The sequence below is a fragment of the Pavona decussata genome, unplaced genomic scaffold (assembly GCF_977016875.1).
Source record: "Pavona decussata unplaced genomic scaffold, jaPavDecu1.1 SCAFFOLD_140, whole genome shotgun sequence".
NCBI lineage: Eukaryota > Metazoa > Cnidaria > Anthozoa > Scleractinia > Agariciidae > Pavona > Pavona decussata.
The window spans coordinates 1,108,053-1,124,554 of record NW_028145553.1 but is presented as its reverse complement, the minus strand read 5'-3'; the positions used below and the strand labels follow the sequence as shown (position 1 = coordinate 1,124,554).

The 16,502-nt window shown below is 38.6% G+C and overlaps 1 protein-coding gene and 1 long non-coding RNA gene across 2 annotated transcripts in view; one reads left to right on the top strand and one right to left on the bottom strand.

The window, feature by feature from the left end:
- LOC146466866 (E3 ubiquitin-protein ligase ZNRF3-like) overlaps window positions 1-16,502 on the top strand; it is a 28,233-nt gene that overhangs the window by 10,028 nt on the left and 1,703 nt on the right. The window contains exons 3-11 of the mRNA XM_085126734.1: window positions 3,133-3,598; window positions 8,947-9,072; window positions 11,524-11,598; window positions 13,786-13,871; window positions 14,062-14,116; window positions 14,396-14,482; window positions 14,799-14,825; window positions 15,118-15,312; window positions 15,837-15,939. Of these exons, the coding sequence (XP_084982860.1) occupies window positions 3,395-3,598; window positions 8,947-9,072; window positions 11,524-11,598; window positions 13,786-13,871; window positions 14,062-14,116; window positions 14,396-14,482; window positions 14,799-14,825; window positions 15,118-15,312; window positions 15,837-15,939 (958 nt within the window). The 5' untranslated portion in view covers window positions 3,133-3,394. The remainder of the gene's footprint in view (window positions 1-3,132; window positions 3,599-8,946; window positions 9,073-11,523; window positions 11,599-13,785; window positions 13,872-14,061; window positions 14,117-14,395; window positions 14,483-14,798; window positions 14,826-15,117; window positions 15,313-15,836; window positions 15,940-16,502) is intronic.
- On the bottom strand, window positions 737-16,355 carry LOC146466867 (uncharacterized). The gene is made up of 3 exons (XR_014867910.1): window positions 15,995-16,355; window positions 9,981-10,064; window positions 737-900 (listed from the first exon to the last, which is right to left on the bottom strand). It is a non-coding gene; the product is annotated as an uncharacterized LOC146466867 (long non-coding RNA).

Below are 16,502 nucleotides of genomic sequence, written 5' to 3'. Positions count from 1 at the left end.
TTTGCTGTCATAAAATTGTAAAATATCAACATCTTATATATAAAAGCTAATTCATATGGGTTTGGTTCAGAAGATAAAAGAACAATTTCCACTGATGTTATAAAAATATATATACCCTCATAATAATAATAATAATAATAATAATAATAATAATAATAATAATAATAATAATAATAATAATAATAATAATAATGATAATGATAATAATGACGTTTACTATTATTTGGTGCATTGGCGTGGACTCGTACAAAAAGCTACCTTCTTTGGAATAGCTAGAACTTTTTGGAAAGGTTTTAGAACGTTAAAAGAGATCCTGAGAGGACTAGGCTGCACTGTGTATAACCTGGAATAACTCGTTGTTGCTTGTCACTCACAGAAATGACCAGTACGAATACCGTAGACAGCGTTGACATTTTCATAATTATAATATAAATACTTAAAATAACACTCTCGAATACTCTCAACAGCATTCATCTGAATGTTCAACTCACTTCACGATTTCCTCCACTGGCCAAATGGTTATACCGAATCCTTAACACTGACGGAAGGACTAACCTCGGGAGTGAAAGAGTTGAAAAGTCTCTCACCCTCCAATTACTCTCTCAAACAGCCAAACTAATTTGTTAACTGACAAAATCGCTCAATTTTGAGGAGCTAACATGAATGGACAGGTAGTTATTGAATAAGACACACGGCGTACAGAATTGAGACACCGCGGCGCTTGTTTAGCGTAATATTAAACTTTAAAAACCGTTTATTAACATAAGTTGCTTGCTACACTTTTGAAACGACTTCCTTTTAGAAAACATAGCAAAAATGTCATTCAGCAAACTGCGACTCTTTCATCTGTGGTTTTTCCCTTCTCTCCTTTCGACGAGTTTTACAAAGATTCCAAGATTTCTATGAAAATGGTAAAAATAAATAAATAAACAAATAAATAGAAAATAAAAAGAGGGGTTGGGGTGAGAGCTGTAGTAAAGTTATGCTCGGAAGATTTCATTTGCGAAATGAACGGTCACACTTCAAGATTTCAACCGCAAATACGTTAAGTTACCCAGCATAATAAATTGCTACAAACAGCAGAGTAAGAAAGTATTGCTCGATAGTTTTCACTATATTCACCCTTTCAAATTTAATCGTCAGAGTAAAACGCTGCAAACACCTTGCAAAACACCACAGGGGAAAAACTGCTTGCTTTATAACAACCATTCACTTGAATGGTTGCGACAATATTGGATTTTAGTCAGCAAGTAAAAGGCGGGAACCATCTTGTATAGCATAATTAACAGAACCACGCCAGAGTATAGCCCCATACCGCGGCCTTTGAAGCTGATCAGGGCACTTTTAAAAAAAAATTTCATCACAAGGTGAAACCATCTTGTACAGCATAATACATATGCATTTCTCAAGAAAAATTCAACGCAATGGCTTTAACTTACGAAAATGGTTAACTTCTTGACTCAAACAATTGAGTAAATTATGGTTCGACGCTGGAAAGGGTTTTTGACAAGAAGCGCTTGAAACCTGTTAAAATGTCATTTGTGCGTGCAGTTGTTAGGCAAATGAACAAAATTTGCATCACTTTCATTCACTTAAAAGGCACCTGAATAACTTGTTTGTTAAAAACGTTTTACCTCGTGTCACGATTTTGAGCGCACTCTGTGAGACGAAAGTGGTGCGGTTTTTAGTGTCGTTTTTTTTTCAGCTCAGATTGAGTGAACCTCGCAGAGAATTTCAGTTCGTCCAATCACAAACCAAAAACTAAAAGCCAGAGTTATAACGCCTATTTATTGCCTTGTTCTTCAATTTTTGCGTCTGTGGATAAAATGCCCTAAAGGACCATCTAAATTAAAGCTACCGAGTGGCACTTTGCAATGGTACTCATCTGTTTATGAAAAGTGAAGATGTTTGAGAGCTCCAGTTCCCCCATTTTGAGCTTGTTGAATGGCTAATAAGCCGCCTGTCGTGCGACAAATGGGCCATTAAACACTGTTGGTTTGAGTCGCTAGGCAATAAATTGGCCCAATGAATATTTAGTGGATAATCCACCGCCGTTGTTAGCATGTATTCAAGATTGTCGATAACAGCTCTTCCTTTAGCTCGCGGGTTTCATGTCTTCGGCGGCAAGCGACAGCGAATCACCTTGCGAGGAGAATTTCGTTTCAAAAAGTCGCGGCCGTGATGTACACACAAGATTTTGATGGCTTTGAATTTCGGAGCGGATCGCCACTTGCACAGGTTAATTTCGCCAGCAATAACGTTATTTTCCAAACATTATTAGTCCCTTTGCGGTGAAACAAAGTTTCAATTAACGATAGCTATTCAGCAGCGTGCGGCTCCAGTCAATTATATTTCGCAAAGCTTTATTGGTGCGGTGAACAGCAAAGGCCAGCAAGCTATAAAATATTAAAGTGCCTCTTATGTGGGCAAATCAGCCGAGGAACAAAAACATATACGAAACGTGCATTGATCGTAAGAAAAACGACAGTTTAAACAAAGGGCCGGTTTCCGCTCTTGAGTTGTATAGTTTTCGAAAGCTTTACTTTTTAGAAAGTGTACTTCTCATGTATTAAAAATAACAAAAACCAGCAAGAATGATGATTCTGGTGGACTGGTAAAATAATTTTCTTTTTCTAAAACGTATAAAATCAGCTTAAGAGGAATATTGATTTTCTATTAACTTCCATTGCCTTAAAAAATAAAAACCGCGCACAAAACAGTCCGCGGAAACAAGAACACAATTACATGGATGAGTCTAGAAAAGCCATAACTGAGCCGGACCGGTCGGTACGTTTTTTAAGAGGCCGTATAGCCGTTTTCTCAGGATTATTTAATTAGCATTGCAATAAAATACGCACAAAGAAGGCAGATAAATGAGAGGATCCCAGGCTCCGCCCTTACAGGTTTTAATATTTCGCGCTCGTCTTTGTTGCGAAGTGCGGCTCGCCTTTCAACTGGTTAAGCGAGTCGCTGAGCGAGAGGTTTCGAGAACCGCGCTTAATGGGTACATTTGCTCAGCCAATTTAGTGCACGCTGTCGAATGAGGGTGTGCGAGGCACTTTGTTTTCAGGCCAAAGTTAAGTTAATCCACCAGGCTAGACCATTAATGATTTTTTAATTATTTTTTGACAGATTACCTGATTGATGGACAGAGGCGGTCCCTGTGTCGGTAGCCAGCTAGCTGCGGCGCGTTAGGAACAATAACAAAAAGCGCACGAGTGATATTCAACTGTGCTCATAAACAACTCCAGCCCCAGAGGAATAACCTCCTTCGCGGTCGGTCGCGCTACACTTTAATAACCAACGCTCCTGTACGGCGATGCTGGGCCCAAGAAAGTGCTGATTTCACGAATGTAACTTGCAGCGGCTGTTCACAATCTCGGGGAGGCTCACGATGAAATTTTACTCGACGCTCGCTTGGTTAGTGCTTTCTATTCTCGCGTGGTTGAGTGGAACACTCGCACTTGAGAGAGCCCTTGTGGAAGTAGTGATCTACGAACACTCGTCAGGCGGAGATTACACAACTTATACCTACGAGCTAGAAGGTACCTTCTCCAATGCCGGGGCGGCTACAAGCGCTGAAGGCGACATACTCGAGGTAAGAGCCGTGTCATTTCTACTTTCCAACACGGGCAGATTTTCTCTAAACACTTACAAGCCAGAAAAATTTCCCCTCCGACCAGAGTCTCACTCTGCGGTTTTGTTTATCTCGATTCGCTTCACGTAAATATTCTCGTCGTAGATTTACGGATATATTTTTTTGCGTGCGATCTTTGATGGTTTGCGAGCGAGTATTTTCGATTTGTTTACTCAGCGCCGGTCAAAAACTTCACATGCATGACATATTGAAGTGCGACGCTTCGCTAGTTTGTTGGCTCGATTTAATGAGTCCAACCGATTGCTTTCATTCAAAGCCCTCGCATTGGCTTCAGCGTAATTATAATTACTCTCAAGTGTTCTACTCCGCGTCACGAGAGAAAACGGCTTTTGTCCGAGATCGCGGCTCTTGCCTTTGTTGAATTTTTACCATACTCCGACCCGAGAAATCCACACAGTTAGTGTTCATTTCACTTCCAAAGAAATTTACTCGCGGTGTTATCTCGTCGCTTTGATTTCAACTCTTGTGCGATCGGTCTCGCTTCATGTCTTTGCAATTCTTTTAATCGCCTTCGCTAATTCCCTGCTTTGGTTATAAGCTATTGTTTTTATTTCTAAAAGAGCACGAGCGACGCTTCGCGTTCGTTCGATCATAATTTCGTTCGATCGAGTCGCGTTGTGGACGTGACTGGACCTCTCTGGGGCTGTAATCAATTACCTGAAGTAGTTTTCCATCACAACTTGTCGGTTTCCGCCGCTTTCGTTGATGCGCGTTGTCGCGAGCACAGAGCCTCCAGATTTTAATACATTAAAACCTTTTCACATTCGTTTGCTTGGATTGAGCAGTGTTAAGTACTGCTCTTCAACGGAAGAGGTCGATAGGTCAGCGATATGTACTCTCCGTCCCATAGATTTGTCAAAACTGCATTTATTTGCATGCCGGAAATACGAAGGCTTTTGAGTTCAAGAGCGCGTTTGCTTCACACGGCGGGGTTTGAATGGGGCTAATTTTCACCTTCAAAACGCTTCCTATTTCTGCGGATAACACATCATTTTAATTCCCTTGACAGTAAAATTCGTTGGGCTAACGGCAGGATTCTGCCCTCTCTCGGGTTTCCGTTCTAATCGCAAATCGAAATTCCGTCATGACTTCGCAGGATCATGGTAAACGCCGAGGATCAAAGCTTCTCGAAGCACTTGACCCCACGTGCAAGCGAACCCGGGTAGGTCCGAAACACCACCTATAAACTGAAAACATCGTTCGAAAATGAGTGTATACCTGTCGTGGGATGACAGATGGGATCACGGATTGCATGTTCAACCGCTTGCTCGCCCGAGATAAAACTTCAATGCTTACACAAGATACTAATGTTTGTAGGGGGAATCAATCTTTGGAAATCATCACCGAAAGCCAAGGAAACGAAAAGTTGAGAGCTGCGAGCGGCCCGCTGTTTCCTTGGGCTTTTACTTTCTAATTTAAAAACAAGATACGCTCGCGGCTAGAAAAAAGCAAATGAGAAGCTCTCGTTTTGAAAATTGTCGTCAATGTGCTTCGCTTTGTGGCATTTTTCTTGCAGTGCTAGGCTTATTCTTGTAGGGTGATGATTGCATTTTGTTCGACGCTTGGAGAACAAAAGCGAGGCTTTAGTCTTAAACCGCAAAAGGCAAAGACGTGACAGAAAATGTGGCCTGTACGTCACCAAAGTAAACTCAAGCGGCAAACTAGTGGCTGTGACTGACCTATGTCCCTAGGAAAAACAAGCTAAAACATAATCAAGCTTGGCTGGCCCTAAGCCACGACTCCGGGCGAGTGTTTATTTTCCGGAAGGGCTTCTACAACAATACTTACAATTACAGTTATGAGTCCAACACAAAGCTCCTTTAGCCGCTAGCTAGGGATAATTAAAGGAGTAAGATGGTTTTGAATTAAAACGAGGACAATACGATCATTTAGAGCTTAGATGGCCATTGTTGAGGCGGTGTGTTCATAGGGGAGGCGATAACCTTTTACTTCCACTTTTACGCTACTTAAATTGCGCTCAAAAACCAACCGAGCAAGGAATACTGAACACAGTTTGTGTTTTTCGTTGTCCACATTTAGGCTTATCATTTAATAAAACTGACAACGATTACTGTTCTATTAAAAATACGTCGCCGGCATTTTCTGGGCGTTTTCTTAAATGCGTAAAACGACTCCGTTCTCCAAAGCAACTGATAAGAATTTTTTACAGATGTTTTACTTAAATGCTACATATTTTGTTGATGAAACAAAACTTCAAAAAAAGTTCAGCCCTTTTTGGTTCTTTGATAGTTGAACTGCAATACTACAAAACAAGGCTGAAAGATGTTTTTCATTGTTAGCTGTATTGCGTTATTGCAAAATGAAAAGCGTTCTGTAATTAACTTTCAGGTTTCTAAAATTTCGAGCTTTTTCTTGGTCGTCATCATGTTTGCGCAAAGCAGAGTAATCATCGAATCGATATAACACGTGCCACCTCACCCTTCTAATGTATCTGTCATCGCGATCTCCTCATTGCGCGCGCTGGCGCCAAAAACTTCAAATCTTGCTTACAAAACAACGCCAGATTTCCAAAGTTAATATCTGCACTTTTTCGTGCATCGGAAACCGCCAGCGTTGCTCATTACTTTGCGCGTTTCCGCGCACAAATCCTTAGTGCTTCGGTCGACAAGAAACATCTTGTTTCCTTGGCGCTAGACTAAACTAAACTTAGTGGGGGAAGTTAGATTTGATTGCCCTGGCTAATTACGCTAATGGCTTTTCCAGAGCTCTTGAAAAAGAGAGCGGTTTCTTGTGCTGTCCCGACATCGTCGCGCAAGGAAGATTAACTCAATCACATCGATCGGTGTAATGATAACAGGAAAAACAATAACAGTGCTTATCAACGACGTGAACTTTTGTCCACCCTAAAGTTATTAAAAAGCTGTTTTTCTGCGTGCCAGCCAAGACAAGCGAATTTTGGAATTTAAGATTTCGCGTCGCAGTACACTCGGGTGTACATCACAGCTGGATTAAGAAGTTTTTTGGAATTCTTAGAAAGACTGAAATACCTAATTTAATATTTATAGTAAAGCCTCTTCAAATAATTACATGTGTATTGGAACAAGTCCTTGAGGGGCTTTATTTTGAAAACAATCTTTCACGATAGCGCTTTGTTAAGTTCGCACGCATGTAATGAGCACTTGAACTTTCGACGGGACGAGTGGACAAGAATCAAATCATACAAACGCCTGAGGAGCCTTTTTTTCAAGCTATTTTACTTTCTTAATGGATACAATTACTCCCAGTGGAAAAAATAATTGTCTGTTTTCGGCTCCGGAATATTTGCTGCCCCTCCTGGCCAAATTAAATGTGACCTTCCGCGGAATTGAAATGAAGTGTGAAGCCCATCGATTCGCTCGGGTGAGTTTGTAATTAAAACCTGCTCTCATCGCAATATTTCTACCGTTCAAACGCACGCTCCGAGAAAATCTGCACCGAGAATCTCCGAAATATCACCTTTGTCTACGCAAAAGTGTTTTGCAATTCGAGCCGTTTCGAGAATTTCGGCACGTTTTGTTGTGCTCTCCGTTAAAATCTTTATTAAGTTCTTACAGTCTTGTTGTGCAAACATTGTCTCAGATATGTTATTACGAACGCCATTCAATTCATTTCTTTTCTTATCGCGATATTATGTTATTGTGCGCATTGTTTTGCGCCTGGCTTCATTTGAGGGCCCATTTTGTCATAACAACCTCTTCACGTTGTGTCAGAACTTCACAAAACTGCGAAATGTCTCGTAGCGCGGCCGAAAACAATGGTTAATGTTGCCGAAACAAAATTAAAAATCGCCTATCATTTCGGTCCGTCTTTTGATTTATTGCCTTTGTAAATTACGCCACCCATGTGCTATCTTTTCGAGATGTTTGCGCCTGAAATGAAAACCAATTCCGAGCAAGGATTTGTGTATAATAACTCCGAGTGTCTTAAAAAGGTCAATTCTGCGGCTCCTGCAGCGCAATAACGAAAATATACAGAGCAGTTTCCTGTACATGCTTACTGTATTGTCTCTTGTTGATTAAAACTCTTCGACTGTTTTTCCATGACGCGCATAATGATTCTAAAACCATGGACTGGAAAATTAATTTTCAGACGAAAGGAGGCAGAAATTAATATTTGTACAAGAAAGAGCAGTGAACTATCTTTGAGCAATTTTTCTTGTTCTCTAGCGACTGGTCAAATCCCCCTAATTGGTAGCAAAAAGGCGACTTTTCTACCATTGTCAAGTAGTTTTGTTTTAGAGTATTTCAACGCAATTTTCTCGCAAAATGATAGGAAAGAAAAAATATATTAATTTCATTTACTGCCAGAGAAATTGTAAGTAAACAAGCCCATTGGGAACGGAGTAGTACATAAGTGCCAAGCCCTGAGACTTTAATTAAGTGCTTGAATCAATCATATCGCTTGTTAACTGGTTTATATTATTTTTACACTACTTGTATTGCTTTTTGCACATTTCAATCGAATTTTCACAAGCAGTAAATAAGGAAAATTAATTTCGTTTAGTGGAAGAAAATTAAAATCGAATCTGAAATAAAACACAGTGATGTCTGCGGGCTTCTGTGGGAAATTGCCAAAAGGTTACTTTGAAAACATGTTCTTTTCCATGACCAAAATTGTTGAAGATAAAATAAACTGTCGTTTTAACATGAATTAATGACAGTTATTATACTGCGTACAAGCAGACATAAGGGAATACCAAAAGCAGGCTCAAGCCAAAAAAAAATAGAATGTTGTTTTCCCGTTTCCCCAATTCGATTGTCTGGCATATTCGTTACCAAATATTTAAGTCATTTAAAAAGTTTTAGGAAATATAAATTTCGTCTCCTGAATGTACAAGCTGCTAATAATTGCCTTTTCAAAAATAATTCTAGCTGGTAAATGCAGGCAACAATACAAGAGTACAGTTAATGGCGGGCACACACTGGTGCCGTCAATGTTTCAGCATGTGCCCATTACCCCGTTTCTCTAAAGTCCCTAAACCTTAACAGGCCTGAAAACTATTTTGCTTGCATATTGAAGGATTCATTATTTGTTGATTTTGAAAGCTTAATTTTTAAATTCATTATCATTTCATCCAAAATTGTTATTGGGTCCAATAAGTTATTGGAGCACTGCTTTGGAGAAACAGTCTGAAAAAACCAGGTTGCAAAAAGTTTTGTCAAAGGATGGATGAATTTTGAGAGAGTTAAGGAAGAACAAAGACTGAATCCCTTTCTCTTTCCAGTTCAGATTTGTACTGTAACAAGAACATCATACTGAGTTTGGATCTCTTTTTTTGTGTGTGTCAGATTCACCCCCTTGGACTGTGCAACACATCAGATGATGGTGATCTGTATGAATATGGGTGGGTTGGCGTGGTCAAGCTTACGCCACCAGATGAACTAAACGAGCCGTGTTTTACGCTCCTTGAGAAGGTAAGAAAGCATTTTTGTCACTTTTTTTGTCACCCTTTCGCTCCAGGAATACTAAAGGTAAAAAAAAATCTAAACCTGTCAAGCTTGATTAGGATCCTATCCACAGACTACTTTAATAAAAGAGAGAAAGAATAGAAAGAAACCTTTATTTCAATATGGTAACTCCTTCAGTTGTAAAAGAACACCTTGTACAGAATAACAAACAATGTCACAGGAAAGTACAAACTACTCAGCAGCTTTCATTTGAATGGCAACTGTCACACTTGAAAAGATTAAACCACCTTGTGCTGTGTAAGAAAGTTTTGCCCAGCAGATTACATTTGATTGCATGGTCACAATTAAAGATTCTGTCCATAGAACACTAGTCCACACCAGAGGAAACTACTGCTCATTAGCCTTCATTTGAATGATCACACTTTATGATTTCATCCACAGACTCAAAACGTAGAACCATCTTGTACAGCATAATAAACAGCACCACTGGAAAGTACTACTCAGTAGCTTTGATTTGAAAGGTCACACTTTAGGATTTCATCCAGACTCGAAACTTAGAACCACCTTGTACAGCATAACAAACAGCACCACAGGAAAGTACTGCACAGTAGCTTTCATTTGAATGGTCACACTGCTGAAAATGTTGCTATTCTGTTAATGTACAGTTATAAGAGAACAAGGTACAAGAAAAACGCTTACCCAGAAAGCTGTTTATCTTGCGAAGTTTCAAAAAAATATATATACAGCCTTCATTTGTATGGGATTTATTTTTTCTATGTATGTCACAAAAGTCATAATTAAGGTAATAAAAATGAAACTGTTAAACCAGATTCTTGTTTCAGTTAAAAAAATCTCACTAAAATTTTACCCTAAAGCTCTTAATTGCATGTTACCAATCAAACCGATTTATTTACCTTTTTATCTCCCACCACTGATTAACAGCCTTGTTTTTCCAAGCTGGGCAAATGGAGCAATCAATTGCAAATTAGCCATCACACCTGGAAGATAAAGAGCTCAATTAAGAGTGTGGCCACTTGATCGAGCACTACACACCCACAACTTTATCCAGGTTCATTTTTCACCTTGCACCAAGAATGGGTGTTATGTCGATCCGCCCATATCAATTTCCATTTGAAGAACATTGATGGGAAAAACATCAAGAACAAATTAACGAAATCACGTACAATGCAAGCCATATGTGTTTGCAAAACAATAAAAAGTGTAAATGTGGCTGAGATGAAGACCTTTCATGTCCCTCACACTTCTAATGACTCGCTTAAGTTATATTCCAGTTGTAATGATTTGAAAATATAAAACAAGGTATCCATTTTGTCCTGCATGTATACCCAATAATCTTGCCTCATGGCAAAATAATTAGACTCTTTTAAGCTCATAAGAATGCCAAGAACCAAATTTTCTAGTATTGCTGGGTATAAAAAAATATTGTAAGGTAAACAACACCACATGAATGCTCTACTCAATATAGCTTTCTTACTGGATTCGCTCCAAACATACACGCATACATAAACTTTGTTTTCACTTGAATTGGAGAGTGGCTGAAAGCTTTTGTCTTAAAGTAGAATTAAAAACAAATACCAATGTACTTGTGTTAGCCCTCTAAATTATTCCGTCTCTGCCGTGTGGTCATGCGGGTTAGTTGATCAGACGTAAGCTCTCTTGATGAGCGCTTAGTTTCTCTTACAGCAAATGTTGTGTTGAAATATTGTTTAAATAAAAAAAAAAAGAAATACATACATACATGTATATAGAAAAGGGAAATAAATAAAATATGATATAGAATTCGAGATATCTTAAATATACAAGAATACTATTAGTTTATTATCTTGTTCTTTTAGGATTGTTTGTTTCAGTACAAGTTGATGTGTTGTCTGAGAACAAATTCCACAGTTTTGCAGAAAAAAAAATATTTAAACGAGTTCAACCCATAGGTTGTAGTCCTAGGTTTAGGTAGTGCAAGTATGTTGCTACCCCGAAGGTTGTAGCTAACAGGGCGGAGGCTAATAATTATTATTTGCTTCGTGTAGTTTGGATAATCCAGTACATTTTTATTTTCTGTAGGCTAAAATGTTGAAACATCTTGTAGAGCTTATAGTCACTTAATCCACAGACTCTACCGTTTTGAACTTAACCTTGTACAGCAATGTACAGCTCCAAGATACACAGAAAAATAGAACAGGGGTGACACTTATCAACAGACTCAAAAGTTATAAGTGTGACCTTGATGGACACTGCACAGAGTCACACTTATCCACAGTCACAGAGATTATAGAACCTCTTGTTTCAATCTTCCAATGAATTGTTCAACTAGGTTTGGTTGTAGAAAATATATGTGACTCAATCATGCAACATCATTTAAGTATTATTTTATAGATGTTATTTTGAGATGGGAAATTTCTCAGCTAAGTTCGTTCAAGTTCCTTGTATCCTCTGTTGCAGGTCAAAAGAGCAATGCAGCGTGGAGCGACAGCAATAATATTTGATATCACAGATCATCCGGAGGCTGCAGCTGAGGTAAAATAGACTTTGTATTGCTTCCCACTTTGTGCCGCATCTCCCAATGGGAGGAAATGGGAGGAAATATAAAATAAGGCACCACAGTACTTGTAGTCTTCCAGCATCTTTGCCCAGGTGTATAAAAGGGTACTGGTGCTGATTTCTATTCTTTTGCGCCTCCTGATTGGCATACTGCTGAGGGTAACCCTGCGACGGACTGGCCTCCTTTTCAGGGGGAGTAGCAATGGTCCTAGTTACTTCATGCTTCAGAAACCAGCCATGTAGGCCACTTAGGCTCGAGTGAAACTTTAATACCCCTATCTACCATGGGGCAGATAAGCACAAAGCCTTCCCATATAGTATTGTTTCTTAATAAATTATCTAAAAAAAAGAGCAAGGCTAATTTCACTGTCAGGGAAATATATTTTTGGTAATTGTGAAATCAGCCATGTCCCTCTTTCAGATTATTTGTTCTACAATTTGTCGCTGTTAAGATCCTTTATACAGGATCGGGTGCTTTTATTTTGTCGCAGTGGCCCCTTCCAAACTCAATTACTGGTGTTTTCTTTTATAACAATAGTCTATTGTTAAGAAATGAATTATACATTGGATACATCCGGAGAGCTTTATGAATCTACCCCAGCATATTAGAGTACCAGGGATTTGTGCGTTCAAGTTCAAATTGTTTTGAGTTTCGAGTTCCGCCCCAAAAGCTCAATCTTACCATCTGATTTTTGTGTTGAATGTCTCGCATTCAATTCTCCTCAGGGACTCAGAATTTTTCTACAGTAGATACACCCTAGACTCTGGCATACATCTCTACAAATGTATGTGCCAATGGAAAACAGTTTCTTTTGTGTCAGAGAATTTGAGTGCTTCAACCACATATTAGTTGAACTTTTTGTTATTTCAAACAGTTTTTTTTTCGTCTCAGTGGTTGGTGACATCAGGGTTCAAAGTGCATTTCCATCTGGACTTTGTAATACAACTATCTATAATGATGACCAAACATACTGCTTGTATCACAAACAACAGATGTTTAAGGTGTTAACCTTAGTGTGCTCTTGTTCTTCAATTAAATTTCAAGTGGTTTCGATTTTCCAGAGAAAACCTGTTTTCTGCTAACAAATAAGCGCTTTTAATTGAATTAACAGCTACTTTGTGGAGTGTAATGCTAGCAATCTTTCAAAGCTCTTGAAAGTTAACCAGGCAAGGCAGACAATTTATGTCAAGCCCAGCATTCATGCCCTCCTCACTGTCTTCCTTAAATTTGTTATAACAAATGTTGGGAGAAGGTATAAAGTATTTGGTGGTAGTGTCCTTTATTCTCTGTTGACCTGTCTGTTTGATCAAGCACTTAAATTTTACCTTTGTGGCATAATTCTTGCAATCCCACCTGACATCTTATTTATTGTAAAAGGAAAAAGGATTTAGCTTTGATCGCCATTTTGCACACATGATTTTTTTCGCAAATTTTTAACCAAATACAAATGAGATGGCACAAGCTTGTTCAGCAAGGCTTAGAGTATTTTTTTAGTTGATTGTTGTGATGGCACAGATTAAAGAACTTTGTGTATCCATTTTTGAGTCTCATATGTTTGTTTTGGAGCCCCTCCTAGCCTGCTGAAGTTGCCGAGACTTTTTACTGCTCCTGAACAGATATCAGAGCTTAAAGCGTTGAACAAAATACCACAGCAGGGATTTTGAAGTAAAGGGCCCAGATCAGAGCAAAAAGGATGTAATTGATGATTTGGCCTTGGTATCCAAATTTCTCTGAATTTGCCCTAATTTGACATAAAACTGCCATTTTCACTTGGTAATTTAAGGACTTGAATTTACCCAACAAACTTACCGGTATCACTTTGGCCTAAGAACAGAAATGTTTAAAATGTATTCTTTTCTTCTCTAAGCTAAACAAAAGTTTTAATGAAATTCATATTAAGTCTGTAGACTCTACTTTGCCTAAGAGAGTTGTTATCATGTTAGAACTTTTGTTTAGCTTTCAAGAAATCAGGGTTGACCACCCAAACTTAAATTGAGTATCTTCTCCCCCACCCCACCCACCCCCTTCATCCCAGGCTTGAAGGTGTACCCTCTGTAATACCCTCCAAGAAGCATTAGAGTGAGTTAGTTCCATAGTGTAGGGAACTATGTGTAATTACATTGACCACTCTTATATTAATTTTGCATTCACTTTTCTTCCAGTTAAATGCTGCGACTACAAAGATTGCAAGACCTGTGGTGATAATAGATGGAAAAGATGCCAAGAAGTTGATGAATATTGTAAAAAAGTAAGACATTGTTTGTGCCATATTATGTGGAATTAGCAAAGCAAATTTTATCAGTGAACTAATCATAGCCCGCATGGGCGGGCAGTGATTAGTCCTCAAAATTTTGATGTGGGGGTGTGGCCCAGAATTTAAAATACTAGACTCATTGTATATTTAAGTCTGACCTGATGGTCTACTGTTTCCTCAACAGTCAAAAAGTGTCCAGAGCAAGAATTCAATACAGCATTGCAGGCTATACTCCTCAGGTAAACTTGTTTATTTCAAAGAAAATGTTACAGTTTGATTCTAATGTATGTAAGTTATCTCCCTTTGGATGTGGAGATGTGGTTGCTTAATGATCTATCTCCTTTTAGTTTTTGTAATCATACAGATGTAATACACATGCGCACGCAATTTGTTACATACATTTGACCCTTTGTGTATAATGCCAAGAGATCTCTACAAAGATTTTTAAAAGTTAATGATTATTAACTTTGAATCAGTTCTTCATTTAATGCTGTCTTCTTTTTTCTTGCATTTGTCAGAGAGCCTCCAACGAATATTTTGACATGGTGATCTTCATGACGTTCTTTATCCTGGTGTCCATTATATGTTTCATCTTACTATTAAAGGTATGTTTTCTCTTTCCAAACTTCAAAATGATAGAACTTGTAGTACTTGTTATTTTTTGACAAATGCAGATTCTAATATGGTAAGAGACTGACACAGGCATACTAGGAAAAAGGAATCTGAGTGCTGCTATAAGGAGTCAAACCTAACACATTCGGATTACTAGTTTAGATGCTCTACCACTGAGCTAGAACAGACTCGTGGGAGCCAAGGCCATTAAATTAGGTTCATGAGAAGAATATCCCACATGCTATGTTTTGGTCAGTTTAATCAAAATTTTAAAGCAACTTGTTTATGTTAGTTGTGCTTCTCTTACAGATCAAATGGAGGCAAAAGCAAAAGGAGGTATGAATTAAAACATTCTGTGTTAAAGTATTTATTTTGGAAATGTGAACAATTTTCCCATCCTTTTGACTAAACAGTTGGCAGACAAAATGTGAATTGTCCCTAGAACAAAAATTCCTTCAATCTCTTATTTTCATTAAAAGGGGCTACAACTTGTCCCAAGAATTCGAAGTGGTTTGGATTGAAGGGGAAAGTCCAAGGAACTTGTCACCCTCAAGATCCAATCAATACTGTTGTTGGCTTGTTTTTGTTATTGACAAAAGTGACTGTTTCGCCTTTTTTCTCAATCCAGTCATCACTAACAAGAATGGCTTTGCATGCCTTATCAAGAATGGAGACAAGGAAGTACCACAGTGGGTCATCAGATTCGTCAAGCACAAGAGAAGACAACGGCAACCTCAGTGATGCGGAAAGCACACTGTCTACTCAGTCTGAGGCAACCAATTCAAAGTGTGTTATATGCTTAGAGAAATTTAAAGATGGCCAGGTGAACTTACTTTCCTATATTTACCTGTTCATTTACTTTTGGTTTTGGTTATCCCAAGAGATTGCAAGCAGATTTTTTGGTTGATTCTACATGTGTAAAATGTATAATCAGTGGTAAAACCTGTTTGAATTCTCATGGCTCTATTTTCACTGTGGATTCAAAAGCATTCCTTGGAACTCGAATCTGAATGTTGAACATTTGATAGAAAAATCTGCATTTCACTTTATACGTCAAGTCTCTGAAGCCAAACTGTTAAATGTGGCCCTAGTATTTTTGTCTATGAACGTTGTGTTACCATTCAAGCAAAAGGTCTTCAAGATATAAGCTTACTTCTTTCCTGCGTAACTGTTTGTTATCCTGTTAAAAGAAGTTCTAACTTTGAGTCTGTCAAGGCTGTCCATTTAAATGTAAGTTGCTTATTGGTATGGATTAGAACTTTCAATTATATCTTTCTCCCTGGTCTATGTTGTTATTGTTCTGAACTGTATGTATTCCTATTAAAACCCTTTTCCATCTTTGTTTAGGACGTTAGAATAGTGCCATGCCGACACGAGTTCCACAAGGATTGTATAGACCCGTGGCTTTTATCAAATTATACATGCCCTTTGTGCATGCTTAATATAGTAGGTAAGGGAAATGTTCTACTTATGTTCCTAACACCGTAAGTCGCACGTAAACATACCTTATGAGGATTTCATATAGTCATTTTCCCTGAAACGAGCTGAAGCAACGATCCAAACATGTGGCCCGCCATCTTTGAATTTTTGCACGAAACTTCGGGGCTTCCTATTGGTTGATTGTGTCTTCCAATAAGCCATTTCCTCTTTCGCGCCATCACCTGCCACTATCCCGGCCACACGAGGCGAATGCGTTTTCTACCAGCAGAAATTTGCGTTTTTGCTGTGCACAGCTGTGTCCACACTAGCCTGCTAAAGCAGACGCCTTTCACCCGCTAAGTGAAGTGAAAGCCAAAAAAGACGTCTATGTCCACACGGACTCTTCCAAACTTAGTGTTTTCTAAGTGTACGGTTGTCCGTGGACGAACTGAAGTTTGCGTTTTCAAACGAAAACACATCCGTATGAACTGGATCTAAGATATTATTTGATTTTTTTTTTGAAATTGCGGAAGACGCCAACAGATTTATTTATGTCAAGAGAAACTGTTCAAGGAATCAAAGCGCGTACAGTTG